The following is a 27750-nucleotide window of genomic DNA, read 5'->3' as shown; positions in this document are numbered from 1 at the left end:
GAGACAAAGGACGAGCGATGTATCAACACTATGAACCGAAAGACCAGCCTACCCTTTAGCTTACCAACATGAGAGACTAGTCAACCATGTGATGATCCGCGATAGTGAGGCACACTATGATCTCAAAGCGGATTTGGTTGACCATGTTTATCGATAGCTATTGAAGTGTTGTATTTTGTAGTGGTTAAAAAGTAAAAAAAAAAGTACTTTCTTAAAACAATAGTATTTTTATAATGTTTCTTTATATAAATTTATAAAACATTACTTTTTAAAAAATAAACCAATAATTAAATAATGTCAATCATCATGAAATTCTTACTTTTCAGGTCACTATGAGCAATGAGCATCCCATTAGGTCATACACCCGTTTGCTAGCGTAACGTGATCACAAAATACGTTTAGATGATGCCTACATGATATCACTATCATATAAGAAATTTATCTGTTTTCCATTTTCAATAACTTTAGACGGTCCAAAATTGAATATTGGTTGCATTTTTTTATTATTTATTTATTTTTTATCATTCCTTCCTAGTTCAATATTTCCAAGATGGTATATATTCAAAGAAAAAGCACAGAAGTATGACATGGGTGTTTTAAAAGGCATTGTCCATGTTTTCCCACTAGCTATAGTTCATGTTCTACATATACAACCATATAAAAAAGTATGGGATGAAAGGGAATCGGTGCATGTTTTATATATGTGAGTTGTGAATTATGAATGACCTCTTTATTGGAATGGAATCAGAATTTGTTGGATGTAATTCCCGAACCCGAGCTATGGGTTAGGAATTAGGTGTGGTGCCGGTTCGAGCTAATTGATCAATTTCATTAAGTAATTGATTATTATTGCAGTTTGAGATAATTATCTACTTTATCTATTAAAAAAAGGAGGATTTTTATTAATAAATAAATCGGAGTTTGTGTTCGTTTCTAATTGTAATCGGTTCTCTATAGTCTATATAACCTCATAGAATTATTTTTCTAAATCAATAATATTGGAGAGTTCATTTGAAATTGTGTGTGAATGTGTGATTCTTGTTTTCAACATTTGATTATAGTTCACACCTTGAGAATCTTCTTTTTGTTGGGATGGAATCATGGGCACTTTATTTGCTCTCTATAAGTAGTCTATAATTACTGTGCAAGAGCATTATAGACAATTATCACATCTTTCTTTGTAGAGACTTATCTTTCCATCAATTTCTTGGGCACATCATGGCATGGAATCCCAATCCCTTATTATGTTTATACTTGTGTTAATCCATCTTTTGTCCTAAATTATGAAAATGGACTAACTAATATTTGAATATTCGTAGGATGGTAGTATGGGACCATGGGGAGGATATGGAGGAGATGAATGGGATGATGGATTTCACACTGGAGTTCGAGAAATAACTCTTGTATACGGAAGTTGCATCGACTCAGTCCGTGTAACATATGATAACAACGGTAAACCCTTTCTTGCTGAAAAGCATGGCGGCCTTGGTGGAACGAAATCTGCTCAGGTTAATACATTTTCACTAAATTTCCATGCATCGTATATAAAGTTGGAAACTGATTTATGAATTTCTTATGGATTAATTTCAGATTAAGCTTCTATATCCTAGAGAGTTCTTAGTAAGTGTTACCGGACACTATTGTAGTGTTGTCTATGGAGGCAGTCCTGTGATCCGGTCACTCACTTTAAAGAGCAACAAAAGAACATTTGGACCATTTGGGGTTGAAGAAGGAACACCCTTCAACATCTCGACAAGTGGAGGCCGCATTGTAGGTTTCTATGGACGAAGCGGGTGGTTTCTGGATTCACTCGGTGTCTACCTATCAAGTTCAAAACCAAGCCTATTCCAAATAATCCTAATGATGTTTACAAGGGTTTGAATAACCAAGAGAAATATATAAAGGCCTTAACTGAGACACATGACAACCATAGCTAGTCTTAAAATAAAATAAATTGTTTATTTTTTGTTTTTTCTTTTAATTTATATTGCTCAAACCTAAAATAAGTTGTGTATAAGTATAATTTGTATCAGATGATTTGTGTGCAATTTGTGGTGCAACTAATGATATATTTTTTCTATCATCAAAATTTCCACCTTATTTTATCCTCATGTCTCAATTGAGGCTAAAACCGATAACTATTTGGTTGAAGATCATACACCTTTACCACTAGACGAAGCTAGTGGTAGCATTACATTTCTTCTAATTTCGTTATCTTTGAAGGAAGAAATAATTGATCAACATCTATTTATTTATTTATTTGAGTGCACTAAAAACTATTTATTCAATATTTCTCAACAATAATTGCACCATATATGCATCCCAATTATGCATCACATGAAGAACACAGTGATTAAGAAACCAATTATATACTTTACAACGTATCTCACACACTTATACTCCATTTCAATTTATTTAAACACAATGTATGTGAGGTCTTTGACACTCAATCTTGAACTGAATAATCGTAATGGTTATGTTCAATAAATAATATTCATGTAAGGAGATGTTTTTACTTTTTAGCCAATTTTCACCCATTATAAATATATCTTGCTTAGTATAGTCATAACCCAAAACATGCACTCATAAGTCATAAGCCATACATCATTTATGGACTTTTGTGAGATGTAACTACTTATACACTTAGTTGAGTCATTAATTACCCAAATAAACAAGAATTTTTAGTTTTTATTCATCCATAAGTTCATTATGAACTCACAATAAACTCATATTTTGGACTAGCTATAGGCTAGACTTAGGAAGTTTCTTCTCCTCCATATTCTCACTCTTAGACACCCAACACACACATACACGAGTGATCACAGGAGTTGACCTTAGGTGAGGGTTTTCCCGGGATCGAAACGAGTGTGTCGTGATGTGGTGAATTTAGCCAGTAGCTCATTTTGAGGATTCGTTGGGTGTTAAAAAAAAGATTGGTACCGTACCCATACCGGTACCCGTACCGAAAATCAATAAAGCCGAGTACCGAGTACCATACCGGATTTTATAGGTTAAGGTATTGGTATCGATAAAGGTAATTCAGTACGGTACCCGATTTGTTTTTTTTTTTTCAAATCTCCAATGATGTTAGTATCAAAACAGGTATTACCAGCAAAATAAATAAATTGAATCAGTACAATTACCAAATTAGCTAAATTGGTACGAGTACCTGTTGGACTATATGATTATTAATCGGTTGAGCCCATTTTTTAAATATTGAAGTTCTCAAATAAACCTTTACATATCGTACAAAATACAGAAATACCCATACTTGTAAATATTGAATACTAAATTCTAAAATCTTGGTATTGGTATCCATATTATCAATATGCGTACGGGTATTCGAAGAAAAAAAATCTCATTCCTAGGTAGAATAAAAAAAATCCATGTACATTCCAATAGTATTCAACACGCTAACTAATAAAAACACATACATACTTTCGGACAAAACGTGCTATAATTGAATTGGTAATATAAACAAAAGCAAGATCCATATAGGCCCGGAAGGTATTATTTATATATATTAATTCAGGCCACAAACTGATGTACATGTTTATGTACAAAAACTGTCTTAGCATGGAATCAAAATGTTGCATGTTTTATGTATGTTAGCACACGACAAAGATCTCTATAGTATAATGGAATGAAAAGAAAACTGGAATTGGAAATGATATTGGGATCGGAATCAGATGCTTATAGGCTATAGCACAGTAGTACCTTTTTAGTTTTTTTTTTAACCTATTTATACCACAATTTGTGTGCAAGATAATCCATCGTACACACAAATCTTTAATCCTATAGCAATTTTTTGAACTCATCATGGTATGAAACCCTTATCCTAAGCTTATTTAGGAGGTTTACAGTTTTTATTTTTTGAATTTTGTCATTGATATTAAAATACATTGATATTTATATATAGAAGGATAAGAACAAGCAATTAGGACCGTGGGGAGGAAATGGTGGAGACGAATGGGACGACGGAGTACATAGTGGAGTTAGAGAAATAACTCTTGTATATGGCAGTTGCATCGACTCAATCCGTGTAACATATGATAACAACGGTAAACCCTTTCTCGCTGAAAAACATGGTGGCTTTGGTGGAACTAAATCCGCACAGGTAAATTTTAAAAAAATTTCCCTATAAATTATTTGATGTTGGAAACTAATATATAAAGAAATTGTTATGGATTAACTTCAGATTAAGCTGCAATTTCCTGAGGAGATCTTAGTAAGTGTTAGCGGGCACTATTGTCGTGTGGTCTATGGAGGCCGTCCCGTGATCCGATCACTCAGTTTAAAGAGCAACAAAAGAACATTTGGGCCATTTGGGGTTGAAGAAGGAACACCCTTCAATATTTCAACAAACGGAGGTCGCATTGTAGGTTTTTATGGGCGAAGCGGGTGGTTTTTGGATTCACTCGGGTTATGCTTATCAAGTCCAAAACCTAGCCTATTCCAAAGAATCCTAATGATGTGTACAAGGTTTTGAATGAACATCAAAGACCTAAACCTGGGAATATGACTACTCTAGCTAGCCTTAAAATACAATAAATTGTTTGTGTACTTTAATATTTCTCAAACCTAAAATAAGTTGTGTATAAAACTAATTTGTATCACATGATTCGTGTGCAAATTGTGGAGCATGTAATGATATTATTTTATTATCAAAATATTCGTTTCTTCTCTTTCGGTTATATTTGAAGTTATAGTTGATCAACATTTATTTATTTGGTTATTTCCTTTACATTTACTCATTCAATAAAATCTATTGATTCAATGTTTCTCAAACAATAGTTGACCATCTACTCACACATTCATGAACAGAGTGGAACGCAGCGAAAACTGTCATACAATTACACAAACTAATATTACACATAAAAGACAGTTTAGTCAAGGTGACCTACGTTCACACATGCAACTAGGATTTTCTTCATTAACTTTGACCAAGAATTATAAGATATATGTGGGCGGTTTTTTAATATTTTTATATTAGGGCAATTTACATATTTCTTGGTCACTAAGAAATAACCCGGGTCTTGTTTATTATATATACCCGCATATGTACTTGTAATTCTTGGTCTCAGATAATAAAGAAGTTGTAGTTGCAGCCGCAGGCGCATGTCACCTTGACTAATGTCGTGTTCTTTATTTTATGTCCTTTCTCCGTGATATTCGTTTGTGCAATAGTGTGATAGTTTCCGTTGTGTGTCATCTGCTCATAGCAAGTCCTGTTGTGTTCTTTATTGCTGTGTCTTTAGTTTCGGCGTGATATTCATCATAATTTTCTAATTCCTAATTATGATGTCCAGCATTTATTTTAATATCTTAAACCGATAGCTAAGGTACATGTTTTATGTACAAAAAATGTCTTAGAATGGAATAACAAATTGTGAATGTTTCGCATATGCACTGTACAGAATTAACACCTTTCGGATGGAACAGAATTGTGATTGAAAGCAGAATCAGATACTTAGCACGAATCAACGGTAATCTGTGTACGTACAACATATTCTATATCACACAAATCATTAATTCATCATTTTATTTTAGTTTTTCAAGCAACGTCTTGGACTCTTCATGGCATGAAAAACTGTGTAAGGACCGGAAACGGAATCAGAATAAAATTAAAATAAGAGTTGGAACATGTTTTACGTATGTAAAATATAAAATGAAGACTCTTTGGGATGGAATCAAAACTCAAACAGGATGCCTAACATATTGTATTACTAGCTATATATGCTTGCTCTTTATAAGGCATTTATGTGTGGTTATCATTACAACTTCCTTGGAGTAAATCTTTCTAACAAGTCATCGGGTTCAACATGGTATGCAAATCCTTAACATACGCTTAATTATAATATTTTTTAAATTTGTATAAACCAAAGTTAGGCTCCCTAGCTAGCTTATATGTATTTTATAATGATCTCACTGATCGATATTTGAAATACATTCAACAGGATACAAGCATACAATTGGGACCATGGGGAGGAAATGTTGGGAACTATTGGGACGATGGAGTACACGGTGGAGTTAGAGGAATCACTCTTGTATACGGCAGTTGCATCGACTCGATCTGTATAACATATGATAACGATGGTAAATCTTTTCGGGCGGTAAAACATGGTGGCATGGGTGGAACCAAAAGTGCTCAGGTAAATTCTCAACTGAATTTAATTAGGTGTATTTATTAATTATATAGATTCCTGAAACTTTTCTTGGGCGAATTTCAGATTAAGCTGCAATATCCTGGGGAAATATTGGTAGGCGTCAGCGGGCATTTTTGCCCTGTGGTCTATGGGGGTTTCCCAATGATTAGATCGCTTACTTTTAGGAGTAACCGAAGAACGTTTGGGCCATTTGGTGTGGAAGACGGAACACCATTTAATTTCTTCACAAATAGAGGCCACATTGTAGGTTTTTATGGAAGAAGTGGGTGGTTATTGGATTCAATCGGGTTCCGATTATCAACCCATAAACCAAAGCTGTTCCAAAGGATCAAGATGATGATTAAAAGATATAACCGCCGTGTTGCGGACGATGGTGAAGATTGGAAAATCAATGGCTCAAAGGGTCATAGTTGGGGCATTTGAGTATCTTTAGATTGTTATGTGTGTATTTTGTTGAATCATTGTGTTAGTTGGGGCTCAAAGGGTTATGTTCTTGTACAAGAACATATATACTAAATAAAAGAACCTGTTGTAGTTTGCTGCATGACAAGTTGTCAAATTTTCACCTATATTATGCAATAAATTAACAAAATCCAGAAACTAACTTTTCATGATCGTCGAACCATCCAAATTCCAAACTAGAACAATTCGATCTATATCTGGCAGTATGTAGCATTGTATCCTATCCAAATTTGATATGTGGTAATTGAATTATAAAGAAGAAATCATAATTTGCAAAATATGTATTTGATTAACTTTGAATCCATGAATTAAAATTGATAAATACATTGTTCCTATTTATACAACGCCAGCAGTTGTTCTGGAACTAACATGATGATTGTCGGAGCGATACAACATTACATATTAATCCAACTAAAATTAATGATTAAAAGTTAAACCTAAGAACTCCAATTCTACGATATTTTGTCCTGTCAGAAAAAAAATAAATTGCACAAGTTGTGTTATCTAGATCTCCTAAGAAAAATTTGATAGGCGTTAGTGGGAAATTTTGCTGAAATTTGGACAATAGATTGTTTGGGCAAAAGTGCTGCTAACGCCTATCAAGATTCTTTCGAGACAAAAGCCTGAAGAGCCATCCTTGAAGCCTTGTGTCATCGTCTGCCTAGGCGCGCCTTTTTAATCCAAGAATACAATATAGTAGTATATTAATTACTACCGGAATATATAAAGTTACAGCTAGCATATAAGAAATTATTATGCTTTTTCATTTCAACGATTTCCGACTGCGCAAAACTGAATATTGGTGGCACTTTTTTACATCATTCCTTCTAGTTAAATCTTTGGAAAGATGGCATATATTCAAAGAAAAAGCAAAGGAAATGTCAAGGATGCTTTTATAGAAGGCACTGTCACTGTTATTCCCACTAGCTACAGTTCATGTTCTACATCTGTGAGCATTAAAAACACCTGGAATCCATGCAAATTGTGAATTGTGATTATGAAATATGAATGACCTCTTTGTTAGAATGGAATCAGAATCTTGTTTTTGTGGGAACGGATTTAGGGGCACTTTGTATGATCTCTATAAGTAGTCCATAATTAGTGTGCAAGAGGATTATACACAATTATCATTACATATTTCTTTATAGAGTCTTCTCTTTCCAGCAATTTCTTGAGCTCATCATGGCATGGAATCCCAATCCCTTATTATGTTGATACTTGTTGATTTAATCCCTCTTTTGTTCTAAATCATGAAAATGGTATTTAATATTGCAGGATGGTAGTATACTATTGGGACCATGGGGAGGACATGGAGGAGATGAATGGGATGATGGAGTACACACTGGAGTTAGAGAAATAACTCTTGTATACGAAAGTTGCATCGATTCAATCCGTGTAACATATGATAACAATGGTAAACCCTTTTTGGCTAAAAAACATGGTGGCGTTGGTGGATCCAAATCTGCTCAGGTATATTTTCACCAAATTTATCTAAATGCATCGATCTTATTTATATGGGATTATAACTAAGTAATTTCTTGTGAATTAATTACAGATTAAGCTGCAATTTCCAGATGAGATTTTGATAAGTGTTAGCGGGCACTATTGTCCAGTCGTCTATGGAGGCAGTCCTGTGATTCGGTCACTCACTTTCAAGACCAACAAAAGGACATATGGACCATTTGGGGTTGAAGAAGGAACACCCTTTAATTTCTTGACAAATGGAGGCCATATTGTCGGGTTTACTGGAAGAGGCGGGTGGTTTCTGGATTCACTTGGGTTCTACTTATCAAGCGCTAAACCAAACCTCTTTCAAAGATTCCACAAGATGTTTCACGGATTTAACCCTCTTGCTATCAGAGATGGTGAACACAACAGAAGCAAAGGCTCAAAAGGTTATAGGTGGGGCATATGATGATCCCTAAGTATTATAAGAATAATATATTGTAATTCATTGCAGGAGATGCAAATTTCATCTAGTATTTCATTGTTGTCTATCAAATAAGTACAATTCTAAATAAAAATGAATGACATTACCAATTGAATCTCAAACAACAGCATGTTTCATAACAATATATGCAAAGTACTAGTTTCAAGCAGTAGTAAAGAAGAACATAACACAAATATGATTCAGTCAAATGGAATGCGTGTTGGACCTGTTCTTGAACAACCATGATACTAATACTCCTCAACAAAACATTATGTTAATTTCTTTTTCAAGTTGTCTAATTAATATTCATTCGGTTGATGTGTTTCCATTGTGAAACCGGCAATCTAGGAAGACGCTAGAGCAACACCAAAAAAACAACTTACAAATGAATTACAAAGAAAAAAATACAGCAATCTTTCCATTTTAAAACTATAAACGGGGACATATTTTATTCCAAAATAAGGCTAAATATATATTATCTTCCATAACTTACATCAAACCGGCAAACTAGGAAGACGCTAGAGCAACACCAAAAATACAACTTACAAATGAATTAAAAAGAAAAAATACAGCAATCTTTCCATTTTAAAACTATAAACATGGACATATTTTATTCCAAAATAAGGCTAAAGATATATTATCTAAACCAACAAGCCGTCATTATAATCCCATGTAGAGCCTTCTACTTTTTATTGCATTACGAGACAATTTTATGTATACCGAGGAGATTGCGAACCATAAAAACAAGAATAGGAGGAATATTGCACCATGAGCATATGAAACTCCGAACCTGATTAGTAATTGACAATATTGTTAACCCCCCCCCCCCCCCCCCCCCCTGGAAAAAAAAGTTATTGGTCATTTGCTTGTGAATGAGAGAAGTGGCAATTTCTCCTACAACTGTGAATTTAAACAATTCACATGTGCACCATGAACAACGCCGACCCATTAGTATAACGACCCAAGTTTAAATTGATGATATATATATTACATTATACTTGTAAATGTCCATTTTAAATTGTCCCTGTGTTATTCACTGTCTTTTGAAATATCTCCGATAAAGTTATTTTCATGTCGTGTTCCAATACATTTATATTTTGCTTGGTTTTTTAAGAAAACAATCAAATATTGTCAAGCTTATGTTATAATGAGTTAGCGAGACTAATTTGGTTTTATGTTTAACCTATTTATTTAATTAAACGTGAAGCATAAAAAAATTGAATAGAAGAATCCAGTTATTTTTTAAAAGGCCTCACTTTTTTATTCACTCAGGGTCACAAAAATGGTTGAGACGATGAAATATAACTATTCATTTTGCAATTTGCCATTTCAATTGTCTAGATTACCCGTTTTTGCATTTAATTACTTGGTTTTGCTTGGCAAATCAAAAGAAAGGCGGTTAGTGTTAAATAAATCATTAGTCTTGTCTTGTAAGCAAATCCTGGTGATATGAAAGTTGTCGTTTGCAAAAAAAAATTGGTGATTTTTTTCATTTTGCTATTTGTCAAAAGGAAAGGAAAATGATACCTTACAAATGCGCAAGTGAAACTGTAAGATAATAATTTGGTTTGGTTATGTTTATGCTCGAGGTTCAAGTCGAGTATACTATTATTAGTTTGTTATTGTCGGTTCTAAATCCGGATAAAGAGCAATAAAATGAAAAGAAGCTCCGATCCATGAATTTTCATTTTGTTATGCCTTTAAACCATTTTACATCATAACATTTTATTCATCCAATACGATACACTAACACATTCATTACTCCCATAACATATAACGTGTATACGAATGTGACTATTTCACAGTTACAATAATGTTGCAGCTAGCATATAAGAAATGCATCTACTTTCCATTACAATAAGTTTCGATGGTCCAAAGCTGAATATTAGTGGCCCTCATTTTTTATAGTTCAATCTTTCTATAGCATATATTCAAAGAAAAAGTAGAGGGGAATATCAGAGGTAATTTTCCCACTAACGAAGTACAATTCATGTTCTACATATGCGAGCATAAAAAAAACATGTTCTATATATGTGAAAATAAAAAAAAAACCTCAAATGAAATAAGAATTAGTGCATAACTTTGTTTGCTCTATAAATATGTACGTAGTCTATAATCAGTTTCCAGGATCAAGATCAATATATTTTATAGACAATTATCACTACATCTTTCCATCAACTTCTTGGGCTCATCATGGCATGAAATCCCAATCCCTTATTATCTTTATACTTGATTTAATCCCTAACCTTATTATGAACATGGTCTCACTGATATTTGAATATTGCAGGATGGGGGTAAGCTATTGAGACCATTGGGAGGACATGGAGGAGTTGAATGGAATGATGGAGTACATTCCGGAGTAAGAGAAATAACTATTGTATATGGCAGATGCATCGACTCAATTCGTGTAACATATGATAACAATGGTAAACCCTTTCCGGCAGAAAAACATGGTGGCTTTGGTGGAACGAAATCGGCTCAAGTAAATACATTTTCACTAAATTTCCTTGCACTATATTCAAAGTTGGAAACTTATTTTTGGAGTTTCTTATGGATAAATTGCAGATTAAGCTGCAATATCCTGAGGAGATCTTAGTAAGTGTTAGCGGCCACTATTGCCGTGTGGTCTATGGAGGCAGCCCCGTGATTCGGTCACTCACTTTCAAGACCAACAAAAGAACATTTGGGCCATTTGGGGTTGAAGAAGGAACACCCTTTAACTTATTGGCCAATGGAGGCCATATTGTAGGGTTTACGGGAAGAGGCGGGTGGTTTCTGGATTCACTCGGCTTTCACTTATCAAGACCTAAACCAAACCTCTCTCAAAGATTCAACATAATGTTAAAAGGATTTAACCATCTTGCTATCGGAGATCGTAAACATAACAAGACCAAAGGCTCAAAAGGTTACAGGGGATACTCATATGCATATGAGTAATCCCCGCATAGAATAATTTCTTTGAACGTAATTTATAATTGCAGGAGATGCAATCAGTCTTTCATCTTGTATTTCGTTGTTATCCAATCAATAAGATGATACATGCAATTCTAATTACAATAAATGACATTACTAGTTGAATCTCATTATCTCAAACAGCAGCATGTATGTGTTTCATAATAACATATTGAGTAAAGTGTCATTTTTGTTCTTGTGGTTTGACCAACAATGCGAATTTAGTCCAAAAAGTTTATTTTTTGTATATAGACCCTCCACATTTCCCAGTTCTTGCTAATTACATCCAAATCACTAACTCTGTTAAATTTACTCGTTAAGGCAGAGGCAGACATGTCTTTTAACTCTTTTCTTATTATAATACTTATTTCAGTGAACCGCGATTTTCGTCCCTCTTGTTTGTCAAAATATGCAGTTTTAGTCAAGCAGTTTCAAATTTGCAATTCTTCCCTATGGTTTCATTTCACTTGCAATTAAACCCGAATTTCCTAATCTAGTTAAGTCTTGTCGTTAAACCCATCAGTGTGCCTTCATGTGAGGGGCAGTTTTGTTCCTTCTTTTTTCCTTTTTCCCCAAATACACCTCGTCCCCTCATGTGAGGGGGCTTGCGAATTAGGGTTAACGACCAGACTTATTTGGGGAGAACAAAAAAAAAACTAGTCGTCACGTGAGAGGTACGCAAATGGGTTAACGGCCAGACTTAACGAGGTTAATAAATTCGGGTTTAATTGCAAGTGAACTAAAACTACAAGAACGAAGATTGCAAACTTGAAACTATTAGACTAAAACCGCAGATTTGGACAAACCACAAGGACGAAAACTGCAGTTCACTTAAATAAGTATTATAATAAAGAAATAGTGAAAGGACATGTCTATCCATGACTTAACGATTAAATTAACGGGGTTAGTGATTTGGATGTAATTGGCAAGAACTGGGAAACTTGGAGGACCCATATGCAAAAATTAAACCTTTTGAACTAAATTCGCATTATTTGTCAAACCACAATGACGAAAATGACACTTTACTCTAACATATTCAAAGTACTAGTTTCAACCGGTAGAACATAACATAACATAGCATAAGCTCGGCTAGGTGCCTAGCTTGAGGTCATCTTCCTCAACCTTCTCATCATTCTTCGCTGCCACCCCCCCCCCCCCCCCCTTAAGGTTTTGGCAAGCTAATCGACACCTCGAGACCATAATCATCCGCCACTTGCAGCATCAAACTGTTCACTTCACCTTCCGGAGTCAAAAGCATATACTCCCCGCCATCAAACTCTCCATAAACTATTATATATATATACTAAAAACTAAAATATTGTCGGTCTCTCAAACTTACTATTCATGAAATTATGCATTATATTGATGACACGTGCTTTGGTGAGTATACAATTCAATTATTTACATGTTTAGATGTAATGTCAACATCAAACCTCATATTTCTATAGACTTTCTTTAATGGTCAATTCAGTTTATAGTTTTTATTGACACCAACTTAATTTAAATCTCACATAATTGGTTTGAATATATCAAAAAGACGAAGTGGTGTAGAATGTAAAAAAAGAGCAAAATAGGCACTTAACATATTATGCGTTAAACTGTTGGATTTCTATAGTGATAAGATTTCTTTTTAGTTTTCAGAAGATCTATATGCAACTCATGTTTTAATCTTAATCCAATTTTTTTAGAATTTCCATCTAAGAACCCGAAATGTCTAGACTACCATTGTCGGGTTCCAATTTCGAGCCCTTGGTGGCTTTAGCGTCGCTGTGGCTTCGCCAATTTTAGTGTTAACCATTCGTTAACCATGACATCGCCAATTTTAGTTTGTTGTTAGCGTTTCTTCTTCTTATTATTATTATTATTATTAGGATTAGTATAGGGACGGATATGATTGTGACATACTAAATGACTGCTGCAACACTACCATTACAATTTACAAATGGTTACTGGCGGCGCCAAAAGTCACACAGGTTGAGAAAACCGTTATTTACCCGCCCTTGTTCATGTATATATATCATGTAATGTAAATGTGATAATTGTGACTACCAAGATTTTTTTTATTATTATTATTTTTTTTTACTGGATTAGGTGGTTTTACAAAAATAAAAGTAAATTTAGGTGGCTGACTAAATTTTAAGTGTTTTTAAATAATTTGTTATATCAGATAGCGGATTATGAGACACATAAGCTAACTTTTCAAATAGCAATCCATGTCATCGTCCAAGTCCAAGTCATCATCTGAAAAAGGTGGTTTGCGTAATCCGCTATTTGAGATAGCTGCTTCCACATGTCACAATTGGATAACTTGGACTGCCACTTGGAAAAGAAGCACTTAAAATTTAGTCAGCCACTTAAAACTAATTTTCTTTGTAAAATCACCTAATTCAGTAAAAAATCGATCTTTCTGATCCTTGAAAGATCCTTTCTATCAATAAAACATCGTTTACATTATCCATTGTTGTGTATCCTTGTTCTCAATTTCATATATAATTACCAATTGTTATGCACTTTCTCATACGTACTATACCCAAATCTAATTCATTGATCGTTAATCCGTCCGCTTTCACCTGCATATTCACAAACAGGCTAGCGTTGACTCAAGCGACTTGATGATCAAGCGCATCGCCTTACCAATTGTTGTATCGAGTCGTGTGATGACCGTCGAACCTTGACAATAACCTAAGATAATTCAATATTTATTTTAATATATATAAAACCATATGATTTATTATTTTTAATTACTTTATTATTGAACTAATATAATCTATTAGCTGTATTTTCCAGACAAATTAATAATAATTATGTACAAAAAAAATATGTTAGAATGGAATCACAAATTTTGAATGTTTTATATATGCGCATTAAACAACTAACACCTTTTGTTTGCTCTTTATAACTGTAATTTGTGTACAATATATTCTTTTATATAGCAAAGTCTTGCTCTTTGTATCAACATGCAGTTGGTGGGAGCGAAAAGAATGAAAAAAGAAGTCGGAACATGTTTTACATATGTAGAATACAAAATAATAAAAAAACTCAAACAGAATCACTGTTTGCTCTTTATAAGACACCAATTTGTCAGCACGACATTTATGCACAATTATTATTGCATCTTCCTTGGAGTTAATCTTTCTAACAAGTAGTTTGGTTCAACATGGTATGCAAATCCTTAATATATGCGTAATTATAATTTTTTTTTAACTTTGTTTCAACCCAAGCTAAGCTCCCTAGCTAGCTTATATATATGTATATTAATAATGATCTCACTTATTGATATTTGAAATACATGCAACAGGATACAAGCATACAATTGGGACCATGGAGAGGAAATGTTGGCAAATATTGGGATGATGGAGTACACGGTGGAGTTAGAGGAATCACACTTGTGTACGGCAGTTGCATTGGCTCGATCTGTGTGTCATATGATAACGATGGTAAATCTTTTCGGGGGTAAAACATGGTGGCATGGGTGGAACCAAGAGTGCTCAGGTAAAATATTCTTAGATGGATTTAGGTGTACATATTGTATACATTTTCTGAAACTTTTCTTGATCGAATTTCAGATTAAACTGCAATTTCCTGAGGAAATCTTGGTAGGCGTCAGTGGGCATTTTTGCCCTGTGGTCTATGGAGGTTTCCCAATGATTAGATCGCTTACTTTTAGGAGTAACCGAAGAACATTTGGGCCATTTGGTGTGGAAGGCGAAACACCATTTAATTTCTTCACAAATAGAGGCCACATTGTAGGTTTTTATGGAAGAAGTGGGTGGTTATTGGATTCAATCGGGTTCCGGTTATCAACCCATAAACCAAAGCTGTTCCAAAGGATCCAGATGATGATTAAAAGATATAACCGCCGTGTCGTGGACGATGATGAAGATTGGAAAACCAAGGTCTCAAAAGGTCATAGTTGGGCCATTTGAGTATCTTTAGATTGTTATGTGTGCATGTGTGCATAACGATCATTATATTTCAATTAAAGCTGCAAAATCCACCCTTAACTAGTCGTGACCTAAACCCCCATAAATAATTAGGTTATATCGGCCTGCAAGTATCTAATCTGTTCGTCGTTTGGCCGTTGTCCTTAACCCGCTGTTCACCATCAGTTCATCCTCTAATCAGGTAATACATACATGTAACACGATCGTTTTCCATCACTGATTATTAACCCTAATGTTAATTGGATCAAAAGCAATGGATTGAACGAATGTAGAACTCTAGGGTTTATATCTATTTGGGGTTAATCTGGATTGTTAGATTTAAATGATTGTTTTTAATCTTTAACCATCAGACCATCTAGACCAACTGGTTGCTTGTGTTGGTGCTATCATCTGTGAGCCGGCCAGAGCGCGAGTTGAGCCCCGGCCAGCACAAAACCTTTTTATTTATTTGACTTCCTTGGTTTTTAATTGCTATATTGATTTTTTTTATGTTTTATAACTTAAATATAATTAGTATTAATTATCAAATAAACATCTTTTTATTTCAAACGACATCATTAAGTCATCGTTTCTTGTCGAATCTCGTTAAAAGCTTTTGTTTATATATTTATGTATGTATGAATTAAAAGTATGTATTTATGGTAGACCATATTCTTTATATTTAAAACTCGACACTTTAATGTTTCTCGTCGTTGAACGTCTTTTTAAACTTGCTCATATTTATATTATATATATATATTTATTTAATAAACTTATTAAAAAGATTTTATCAAAATATTATACATTACTACATATCATAACTAAATAATTACGCATTATTATCTACTTATTTATTCATTAGTATTTTATTATCTTACATCAAATATAGTTTACCGCAACTCATATTTATTTAAGCTAATTATTCATAAATTAAATTATATGATATACGAATGATTCTTTTAATTAAATAATAATGACTAATAATATTGTTTTCATAACAACAAATAATCCGAAGAGATCAATCGTTCAAACATAACATTACAACCCCAAGCATAACTTAATCACCTCGAAATCTTAATTTATTAAATCACGTTATATTCTTATAATTAATCTTATTATCATTAATAACTAGGAACGCTTGTCATCGCATCCCGAGAAGCTCGGACTCATTTAACTTAGTTTCTATCACCTTTTCATTATCGCTTGTTCCACTTTATCAGGTGAGTAATCACACCCCTATTTTACTTGTTTTCAAATGTTTTAGGGACACTTGCGTACCATTTATCAAATTATTTATCTTATTATTTCTCAAACGCAAACTGTGATCTTTGTGTTGTGTATCAATTGAATGACTGTTTGTTACTTGCTATTTGCTTATTTGCTTACTTGAATCGCATTCGGAGAGGTCCAACATAATCTCATTATAGTATGATCATACGACCGTCGTAGTGGCCGGAGCCCGATCGCATTGGCAATGGTTTCACCGACACTCATTACTTGCTTAACACTTTCATTGTTTATACTCACAAATAACATTTTTGCTTATTTTTGTCACACCCCGAAAATCTTATCTTAGCAGCGGAAGACTTAACTAAGTTAATTTCGGGTAATGACAGACGCCGATAGCCAAATCACGAAACAGAACGCTTAAATATATAAAAAGGCTTGTTTATTCATCAGAGTACACGTGTCATATTTTACATAATTTATTATTATTACAAGCCTACAGTTCCACATCATCAAAACACACGCATTCTCGGTTCCATCCCATTCAGCCCTCGCGATGCCTTCATCTTTCTCACTTACCTGAAAAGTATGTTAAAATAATTTTATCAACACGAATGTTGGTGAGTTTCTCAATTTAAAACCGGGATGTAACAGTTCTCGACTTTACACCCATTTTATTTATCATTCTTATCAATAATAATTTTTATTATTCACCATTCTTTTCAATGGGAATTTAATTTCCTCTTTTTCAAACATAGTTATATATTTCTTAAACAAAACATGTTAGTTGTAAACGAGCAAAGAGTACAACACATGTATGACTATCATTATAATAAACTCGAAACATACCAAAATCAAAATATTCCCACCTTTTCAACCAGAGCGACTGGAAGAGTGGAGGGTGTCGCCCCGATAGATCTACCAATATTTTTAGGCTCTTTTCCTCGGTTAACGGTTTTTCCTTTTATAATGACTCATCTCATTTAACACAATTTGTAAAATATATCTCTTTAATTTACATACTTTTCCCCCAAAAACAATTATAAATCATAAAACATTTAAAAGTGGAGATTTTACAAGAAAACTCACCGTTTCGGTAGATGATCAGTTATTCCAACCCGACTTGTGTCCTAATTATATAGCACACAATTAATATTTTATTCATATTTTAAGTTATTTCTTCAACTTAAAATATTTCACACATCTTGTTTCTTAAAAAAATGTTATTCTTTAATTCGTGCGTTTATTTTAGTTTTAATGACACATTGGCAATTCCGTTCAAGTCCAACTCCTATATGATCATTCAACACACACATGGTCTCTAAACTTATAAATTTAACCCAAGTAGCAACTAGCACATTTTATGCATAACTACTTAACATTTTGTCCAAGATTCTTTCATGGGTATGTAACATTTATTCCAAGCAATTATCTTATCAATCAAGTTAACACGCATGTTTACTCAAGTGTCATTATTCAATAACATATGTACAAGTCACTCAACATCATTAAACAAACTAAAGATTTACAAGTTGTTAACAATTAAAGTTTCTATTTTTAACATATTATCTTATTGTCAATATTTTATCCATAATTTTAAGCAAAGTAAAAGAGCCATTTTAACAACATATAACTATAACATTGAATTCTAATATGGACCTAATTAATATTAACAAGTTTCAAATATACCTATGTTCATGTGTAAGGCTAGATCATCATTTCATCAAATTATAACAATGAGATTTTCTTACAACCACACAATGACAATATTAGGCTGAGGGGTGTGGGGGGCTTTAATGAGGGCTCCAACCAATAATATTATGACGTGTGGCAGAGAGAGAAACTGGATAAGGGGAGTGTTGGAGCCCCCGTTGGAGCCCCTGGCCCTGGTATGGGGGGCTTTAATGGGGGCTTTAATGGGGTATAATTATATAGGAAAAAAAATTTTTTGGGTTTGGTCGGCTCCCAACGGTCAAAAAACCATCAAATCCCGTGCTTTTCTCTCTCTTCTCCCGCTAACCAGCTTGCGCCTGCATGTTTTTCCGCGCTAGCTCCCCGTTAGCGCCCCGGTTATCGCCCCGGTGGTGTGGTGTTAGCGCCTGGGGACGCAAGCGGAGGGGCTCTAGCGCCCCCGTTGAAGCCCCACACCCCTCAGCCTTACCTACATTGATTAAAAAGTAACTTACACACTTCCTCTATTCTCTTTCTCTCTCTCTCTCTCTCGTTTTCTCTTTCTTACAATTCCCAAAACCCATTTCATAGAATAATTCAAAAGAAGTCATATCATATATCAAGAATCAACCAAGTGACCAACTACCAATGAACAATTATACAAAGAGTTTTTCCCTCATGTGTGTATATAGGCATGTGGGTGTATGGCACCCCTCCCAACATACACAACATACTGTACACATACACATTCATATAATAATAATAATAGTAGTAGTACTATGACAAGAGTCATGATGTTATACAAAAGTACACTTTATCATGTATGTGTGTAGGCTCGTTACCCACCACACCCTTTAATCAATCAATTTACACACATATTATATATACACATATCCATATTCACACATGCATCATACCTACCTTTCTTGTCTTATTATTATTATTATCATTTTGACCTTTCAAGAACTAGAACTAACCATATAAATCATTGGCTCATTTTGTATGTATGCATGCATTATTAGTTTTATTCATGGGTTATGTTTTAAATCATCTATGAGTCTTTTCAAACTATTAAGTAGATTTGATCATTAAAACTAATAATGTGAAGACAAGTTAAGTACACATGCATACATATTACCTATAACTAGGTTCACTTTAAAGAATCTATGTGTACTTTTTCAAACATCAATATTTTTATTAACATAAAATCCACATGCATACTCTTCCTTCTCTCTTTCTCTCGGTTCTTTCTCTACCCATACCCAACACCCATTTATTTGTTCATCGTACTTTTAACACTAGTTCTACCTAACATGCAAGATAAAATATTGTTTTTAAGCATCTATAATAAACTAGATACTACATGCATATGCATGTATGTACGTGGGTTGTTGGTTTCCACACACACCATCGATTCACTCCCACACACATCCAAATCTCCATTTCATCATTTTAAATTAATTTATACTTTGTTTGTGTGAAATATCTAAGTCAAATTTTGAAACCAATAAAGCTTTGGTAAATAATCTAACCTTAGCTTATGGGTGAAAATAAAAGAAGAAGATGATAAGTGCTTGATTTCTTGGCTTTCTATGGCTTCTTTAAGAGCTCCTATTCCTTGTATGACCCTTCTAAACTTCCAAGTTAGCTTAACCCGAGATAGTTTCTTGAGTATTTTTAGTATGATGAAAGAAAATGGTGGTGATGATAGCGTAAGGAGGTGACCAACGGTGGAGAGAGAGCAAGAAAGAAAGTTATGGGTTTGCTTTGTGACTAAAGTTTTTGGTGTTGGGTCTTGGTTTTCTACATGTTGTGTAATTTAGTGAAGTAAATATGATGAGGATGAAAGGAAATGGTGGTGGTTGATTGTGTTTTATAAAGATGGAGGGAAAGTAGGATTGATGAGTTAAGAGATGTAGACTTGAAATGTGGAAGGTAGATAACTAGGGTGTAAGTGAGGTGGTCAGAGATGAAGGTTCCAACACACTCAATCTATATTATGCAATGATTGTGAAAAGATTTTGCATGCAAACAATGGGTTGTAATGTGGTATACGGTTTAGGTAAGAAAATATGGAAGGATTTTGTGATGATGTGACTTTTTAAACAAAGTCTTAAGTTTTTAGTTTATCGTTTGTCGAACTTTAACTATCTAAACGAACTCCATTTCTAATAAATTTTGTCAGACTTTATCCGATTTTGGATTCCTGACGCAACAAGCCTAAGAACATAATTTTTGGTGGTGTTGGGTTTCGGATTCATACGGTGTCCGCTACCGGATCTTAACCGCAAACTTTTTAATTTTCGCGCAACGAAAAATTCTAAAAATAAGTTTATCACTTATGTCCCCTATTTTTACTAATTATAAAATTTTTCGGATCGTTCTCGACTATTTTGGACTTTTCAACTTCTCGGGGTATCGCCAGTGTTCGTTACACGCAGTGTCCGTTACGCGACAAATTTAAACTTTTTGAACATAAACAATTATAACACACATATTCTTAAAGACTTTATTATTTTATTTATTACAATATTTTATTCAGATAAGCACTATTACATTAACCGCGGTTTAAGGCTAATTTTTCCGGGGTTTCACAATTTTTACTCTATTATTTATATCATTATATATTATCATTTTGTTCGTGTCAAAACTGGTGAATCTACTCACTAAACATGTGTTGTTGTCAAATATATATATTTTGTACGCATTTGCAAGTTATAGATTGGATTGCTTATCGAACTGAAGCTCACGTAGAGATAACCTTAGGATATTAAACATAAACAAGAATAGTTGGTTTTGTATTGTAATTTTCTCTATTTTTGTTGTACTTAAATGTTCGTTGACAATTAATAAATTAATTAGATATTTTCGTTTTACAATTGCATGATAGTACCTTGTGAGCTGTGGCAATCAGTTCGCGCCCCGACATTTCCGGCTTAGGTTGGGGTGTGACATGGTAGCACTTTTCTACATGATTCCTTCAGGTGCAATCTTTGACAAGATATGGTATGTATTCAAAGAAAAAGCAGAAAGGTGTGATAGGTGTTTTAATATAAAAGGCACTGCGCTTTTCTTCCCACTAAAAAAACCTGGCATGGAATGAGAATCAGTGCATGTTTTATGTATGTGAATTGTAAATTGTGATTATGAAATTGTGAATTGACCTCTTTGTTGGAATGGAATCAGAACCAGAATCTTCTCTTTGTTGGAATGGAATCCGGGCACTTTGTTTGCTCTATAGAAGTAGTCGGTAATTAGTGTGCAAGAGCATTATACACAATTATCACTGCATCTAATTTCTTTATAGAGATTTGCAAATTTATCTAGTACTTCATTCTTGTCTATCCAATAGTTACAATTCTAATTAAAATGAATGACATTACTAGTTGAATCTCATAATAATATATGCAAAGTACTAGTTTCAGTCAAAAGGAATGCACGTTCAACATGTTCTCAATTTAGGGCCCGTCTAACCTTGTAGTGAGTAGTGACGGCATGTCTTTGGTATAGGGTATTAGTCGTTGATACAAGAGATAAAAAAACTTATTTAAAGAAAAAACAATATAAAAGCTTTTTATAATTTAAAAAAAAATCTATTTTGTCTATGCCAACGACATGTCGCCAGCTCTAATTTTCTTTACGGCGCTAAACTTTCCCACCTCTCCCAACCCTTAAATCAATGACATATCATAGCTATAGAGGTTGACTAGTCACAATTTTGAGAAACGCTAAAGCTATGACATGTTGTTGCTACAAGTCTATTTAATTATGCTGACAACACTTGTTGCTATATGCGTTGTGAGCGAAGGGTCAAATTCTTGTAGTGAGTTCTTGAACAGCCATGATACTCACCTCAACAAAATATTATGTTAATTAACTGTATATTCAACTTGTCTAGTCATTCACTTCATGTCGTCGCTATAGACATTGTGAGCATAGGGTCAAATTCTTGTAGTGACTTCTTGAACAACCAATATACTCAGATCGACAAAACATTCTATTAATTGCCTATTCATGTTGCCTATTCATTCACTTCATGTGTTTCCATTGTGCAATTGGTTATAATTAAGTGTAATTGCTTATTCAAGTCATTAGTCAAAACATATTTTCCTAACATATTCTTCACATTAATTTTCCTATTCAATTGTAATTATTCTCTTTATTAGCTTTTCCTAGTTATTACTCTTGTAAATTAGCTTATGTGATTGTATATATGTCACTAAAGTGAAACGAGAATATCATTAGAAATAATTTGTTTAGGCCAAACGTACTGGGGCGAGAAGTGAGAGCGATGGGGGCGATTTGAGAGGGGGGAGTACCGTCCCTCGGGTGATATTGGGGCGAAAAGGGGCGGGGGCGGGAGGGTTTTGTCGCCGGAAGGGGGAAATAAGTATTATTGTTTTAATAATATGTGAGTGTTATATATATATATTGGGGAGGGTTATTTTGAGAACCATTGTGAGTTTTAAGAACTCAATTTTGAACCACACATTTAATTAAATGATATGAAATATGTGGCTGAGATTAAATTTAATTAAAAAATGAACCAGAAGAGAGAATAAGTATTTGTGATAATTACACAAGTTTAAACGTTAGTTACACATGTGTAAAAAGTCGATTCGGTGTGTAAAAAAATACCGTAATTTTTTGTACATCACTTACACTTACGTATTACACATGTGTAAAAAAATTTCGAGAAAAAAAAATTGTTACGTTGAGTTCTTTCGAGTTCTTAAAACTCAAAGTGGTTCTCAAAAGAAATGAATCCTATATATATATTATATAACTATTTATAGCCCCTCCACCATTACACCCCAAAAACAAATTCTCACCCCTTACTGACTGGACGTCACGTATCGCAATTTGTCTCAATTTTGTAGCCCCTTCACTACGCATAACCTTGTAGTAATATGCTAGATTTGTGTCAGATTGCTAGGCCTATGTCTCTATCTTTAGTACCAATTTTTGGCATCTTGTTTCAAACTAACAATTTATCCTACAAATGTAAATTTAAACAATTCTCATTTTGCTTCTTTTATAGATGTCAAAATTACCCATTTTTTGCATAAAATTATTGGGTTTTGCTTAGCAGATCAAAAGAAAAACGGTTAGTGTTACAAGGTACACGTAAACCTTAGTCTTGTAGACAATTAATGATTTTATTTTTCACTGTTTATACATTTTTTTTCTATTTTGCGACATGTCGAAAGGAAAGAAAATGATTCCCTACAAATGTGCAAGTGTAACTACAAGATAATAATTTTTGTTTGGTTGTGCTCACACCCGCAGTTCAAGTGCAATATATGAATTTTAGTTTATAATTGCCCGTTTTAAGTCTAGATACAGAATAATAAAATTGAAAATATGGCCTGAATTTTCATTTTGTTTTACGCCTCTAAACATATCGAGACGCTTCTAAAGGCATGCGTATATACCATTTCACATTTAACATTTAACATTTAACATTTTATATATCCAATATGATATGCTAGTATATTCATTACTCCCATAACGTATAACGCGTATACAAACATGACTATTTCGTAATTACAATAATGTTACAACTAGCACATAAGAAATGAATCTACAATGCTATGGCATGTATTCAAAGAAAAAGCAAATGGTATGTTTAGAAAGCATTATCCCTTTTTTCCCACTATCTACAGTTCATGTTCTACATATGCGATCATAATAAAAAAAAACATGTTCTACATATGTGAGCATAATAAAACCTGGAATGAAAGAATTAGTGCATAAAAAGCTTTATGCATGTGAATTGTGATTATGAAATGTGAATGACCTCTTAGCATTGTAGTGCTTTGTTTGCTCTATATATGTAGTCTATAATTAGTGTGCAATAGCATTATAGCAAGAGCAAGATACACAATTATCACATCTTTCTTTGTAGAGACTTCTCTTTCAAACAATTTCTTGAGTTCATCATGGTATTGAATCCTAATCTCTTGTTATCTTTTTATACTTGTTTTATCTGTAAACTTTTTATCTAAATTATGAACTTGGTCTCACTTATAACTGAATATTGCAGGACGGTAGTAAACTATTGGGACCTTGGGGAGGACATGGAGGAGTTGAATGGAATGATGGAGTACACACCGGAGTAAGAGAAATAACTATTGTATATGGCAGATGCATCGACTCAATCCGTGTAACATATGATAACAATGGTAAACCCTTTCCGGCAGAAAAACATGGTGGCTTTGGTGGAACGAAATCGGCTCAAGTAAATACATTTTCACTAAATTTCCTTGCACTATATTCAAAGTTGGAAATTGATTCATAAAATTTCTTATGGATTAATTACAGATTAAGTTGCAGTACCCTGAGGAGATATTAGTAAGTGTTAGCGGGCACTATTGTCGTGTGGTATATGGAGGTAGCCCTGTGATCCGGTCGCTCACTTTCAAGACCAACAAAAGGACATTTGGGCCATTTGGGGTTGAAGAAGGAACACCCTTTAATATATTGGCAAATGGAGGTCATATTGTAGGGTTTACGGGAAGAGGCGGGTGGTTTCTAGATTCACTCGGGTTCTACTTATCAACCCCTAAACCAAACCTCTCTCAAAGATTCAACATAATGCTTAAAGGAGTTAACCATCTTGCTATCAAAGATGATAAACATAACAAGACTAAAGGCTCAAAAGGTTATAGAGGATACTCATATGCATATGAGTAATCTCCAACTTTTTTTTGTTAAACAACCAATTTGGATCACTGATGGGCCACTGACCCACCCGATCATCTTCATTCATGTATTTTAGATGTAGTACAATTGTCATTACCCGTTATTAGATATCATTGTCGCAAACAACGAATGTATTCATTTCTTAATAATATATGCAAGGTATGAGTTTCAAGCAGCAAAACATAACATGACATAGCATAGCATAACATAACACAAACACAAGTCAGTCAAATTTAAATAACCAAATGTAAGGGTATAAATACTAATTGTGTACCGACATTTCAAAGTTTGATAATAATAATAATAATAACAACAACAATAATAATAATATTGTGTGTGTATTTTATTTCTTTGTGTCTCTGAGAGTCCTTGCACATTCAGGTGCATACTCATCCAAATCATAATAATCTTGTTCATCCAAAATCATGATCATATATCAAATAAAGGATCCGAGCAACATATCAAGCCCTAAGCAAAACCTCTTTCAATATAATGCTTAAATGATTTACCTTCTTGCTATCAGAGATGATGAACATAACAAAACCAAAGGCTCAAAGGGTTATAGGTGGGGCATACGAGTATCCCTAAATATAAGAATTTCTTTGTAATCATTGCAATAGATGCAAATTTCATCTAGTATTTCATTGTTGTCTATCCAATAAGTACACTTCTAAATAAATGAATGACATTACGAGTTGAATCTCAAACAGCTGCATGTTTCATAATAATATATGCATAGTACTAGTTTCAAGCAGCAGTTAAGAACAACATAACACAAATATGATTCAGTCAAATATATGCATAGTACTAGTTTCAAACAACACTTTAAATATGATTCAGTCAAATATATGCATAGTACTAGTTTCAAACAACACTTTAAATATGATTCAGTCAAATATTGGATGCGCGTTGGATCTATTTAGCTGTCTCAGAATCGGCCAGAGGTTGAGTGTGTTTGGTTAACTAAAAACTCACCTATTAATGGTTCATGAAGCCACATGTTGAATGGTTCAGAACCTACCTCTTAATCAATCAGGTCTAATAGCCTCTTAGTGTTCAAATGTAAACCTTAGTCTTGTAGAAATTAATGTTTTTTTTTCATTTCTTTTTCGTTTTGCTGTTTTATTTTTCTTTTCTTTTTTCGTCTTGATACTTGTCAAAAGGAAAGAAAATGATTCCCTACGATTGTGCAAGTGAACCTATATAATAACTTTGGTTTGGTTGTTCTCAAACCCGTGGTTCAAGTACAATATATATACCAATTTTAGTTTATTATTGCCGATTATAAGTTTGGATAAAGAACAATAAAACTGAAAAAATGCGCTGAATTTTCATTTTGTTTTGTCTCTAAACATATTGAGGCGCTTCTGATGCCATGCGTAAATACCATTTAACATTATAACGTTTTATATATGCAATATGATATAAGAGTATATTCTTTACTACCATAGTATATAGCGTGTACACGAATGTGACTATTTCATAGTTACAATAATGTCACAACTAGCATATAAGAAATGTTACACCTGTGGCATATATTCAAAGAAAACATAGAGGGGAATGTCAAGAGGTATTTTTTAGAAAGCATTATCCCTTTTTTTCCCACTAACTACAGTTCATGTTCTACATATAAAAAAACATGTACTATATATGTGGACATGAAAAATACTAAAAAATAAAAATAAATAAATAAATAAACTGGAATGAAATAAGAATCAGTGCATAAAATGTTTTAGGCATGTGAATGAGCTCTTTGTCAGAATGGGAATAAGGATTTATAGTGCTTTGTTTGCTCTATATATATGTAGTCCATAATCAGCGTGCAATTGCAAGAGCAAGATACACAATTATCATTACATCTTTCTTTGTAGAGACTTCTCCTTCCAACAACTTCTAGGACTCATGGTATGGAATCCTAATCCCATCTTTATACTTGCTTTAATCTAATATCTAAAACTTTTTATCTAAATTATGAACATGGTCTCACTGATAATTGAATATTGTAGGATGGTAGCATACAATTGGGACCATGGGGAGGACATGGAGGAGTTGAATGGAACGACCGAATACACAGTGGAGTTAGAGAAATAAGTCTTGTATACAGCAGCTGCGTCGACTCAATTCGTGTAACATATGATAACAATGGTAAACCTTTTTTGGCTGAAAAACATGGTGGCTTTGGTGGAATGAAATCTGCTCAGGTAAATACATTTTCACTATATTTCCTTGCACTATATTAAAAGTTAGAAACTGATTTTTGAAATTTATTATGGGTTAATTTCAGATTAAATTGCAATATCCTGAGGAGATCTTAGTAAGTGTTAGCGGGCACTATTGCCGTGTGGTCTATGGAGGCAACCCCGTGATTCGGTCACTCACTTTCAAGACCAACAAAAGGACATTTGGGCCATTTGGGGTTGAAGAAGGAACACCCTTTAATTTCTTGACAAATGAAGGCCATATTGTCGGGTTTACGGGAAGAGGCGGGTGGTTTCTGGATTCACTCGGGTTTTACTTGTCAGCCCCTAAACCAAACCTCTCTCAAAGATTCAACATTATGCTTAAAGGAGTTAACCATCTTGCTATCAAAGATGATAAACATAACAAGACTAAAGGCTCAAAAGGTTATAGAGGATACTCATATGCGTATGAGTAATCCCCAACATGTTTTTTTTTTTTTGAACGGCCAATTTGGATCACTGATAGGCTAATT

At 33.7% G+C, this 27750-nt stretch overlaps 4 protein-coding genes and 1 pseudogene across 5 annotated transcripts; all 5 read left to right on the top strand.

Moving 5' to 3' along the window:
• Nucleotides 1–1073: 1073 nt before the first annotated feature.
• On the top strand, nucleotides 1074–2089 carry LOC143633738 (jacalin-related lectin 19-like). The gene is made up of 2 exons (XM_077101985.1): nucleotides 1074–1508; nucleotides 1591–2089. The coding sequence occupies exons 1-2, from the start codon at nucleotides 1329–1331 to the stop codon at nucleotides 1879–1881; spliced, it is 471 nt and encodes a 156-aa protein (XP_076958100.1). The 5' UTR covers nucleotides 1074–1328; the 3' UTR covers nucleotides 1882–2089.
• Nucleotides 2090–3081: 992 nt separating this feature from the next.
• On the top strand, nucleotides 3082–4489 carry LOC143633725 (jacalin-related lectin 19 pseudogene; annotated as a pseudogene).
• Nucleotides 4490–5517: 1028 nt separating this feature from the next.
• Nucleotides 5518–15457, top strand: LOC143633754 (jacalin-related lectin 19-like). 2 transcript variants are annotated; one of them, XM_077102001.1, is made up of 3 exons: nucleotides 5518–5825; nucleotides 5958–6152; nucleotides 6231–7902. In XM_077102001.1, exons 1-3 carry the CDS (start codon nucleotides 5823–5825, stop codon nucleotides 6588–6590), a joined length of 558 nt encoding a protein of 185 aa, XP_076958116.1. In that variant the 5' UTR covers nucleotides 5518–5822; the 3' UTR covers nucleotides 6591–7902. The 2 variants fall into 2 exon arrangements, 1 of the variants encoding a protein (XP_076958116.1); XR_013153723.1 differs by lacking the exons at nucleotides 5518–5825; nucleotides 6231–7902 and adding an exon at nucleotides 15004–15457 and having other exon boundaries at nucleotides 5835–6152.
• Nucleotides 15458–24215: 8758 nt separating this feature from the next.
• On the top strand, nucleotides 24216–25035 carry LOC143633737 (jacalin-related lectin 19-like). Its single transcript, XM_077101984.1, has 3 exons — nucleotides 24216–24277; nucleotides 24379–24573; nucleotides 24657–25035. Exons 1-3 carry the CDS (start codon nucleotides 24275–24277, stop codon nucleotides 25026–25028), a joined length of 570 nt encoding a protein of 189 aa, XP_076958099.1. The 5' UTR covers nucleotides 24216–24274; the 3' UTR covers nucleotides 25029–25035.
• A 1831-nt stretch (nucleotides 25036–26866) lies between these two features.
• LOC143633753 (jacalin-related lectin 19-like) lies at nucleotides 26867–27716 on the top strand. Its single transcript, XM_077102000.1, has 3 exons — nucleotides 26867–26942; nucleotides 27044–27238; nucleotides 27322–27716. Exons 1-3 carry the CDS (start codon nucleotides 26940–26942, stop codon nucleotides 27691–27693), a joined length of 570 nt encoding a protein of 189 aa, XP_076958115.1. The 5' UTR covers nucleotides 26867–26939; the 3' UTR covers nucleotides 27694–27716.
• The last annotated feature ends 34 nt before the right edge of the window (nucleotides 27717–27750 follow it).

This window comes from Bidens hawaiensis, unplaced genomic scaffold, assembly GCF_021521415.1.
Source record: "Bidens hawaiensis isolate Kalapana, Puna unplaced genomic scaffold, B.hawaiensis_p1.1 tig00006888_1, whole genome shotgun sequence".
Classification (NCBI taxonomy): domain Eukaryota; kingdom Viridiplantae; phylum Streptophyta; class Magnoliopsida; order Asterales; family Asteraceae; genus Bidens; species Bidens hawaiensis.
Note: the sequence above shows the minus strand (reverse complement) of the source record. Positions and strands in the feature narration are given on the sequence as shown.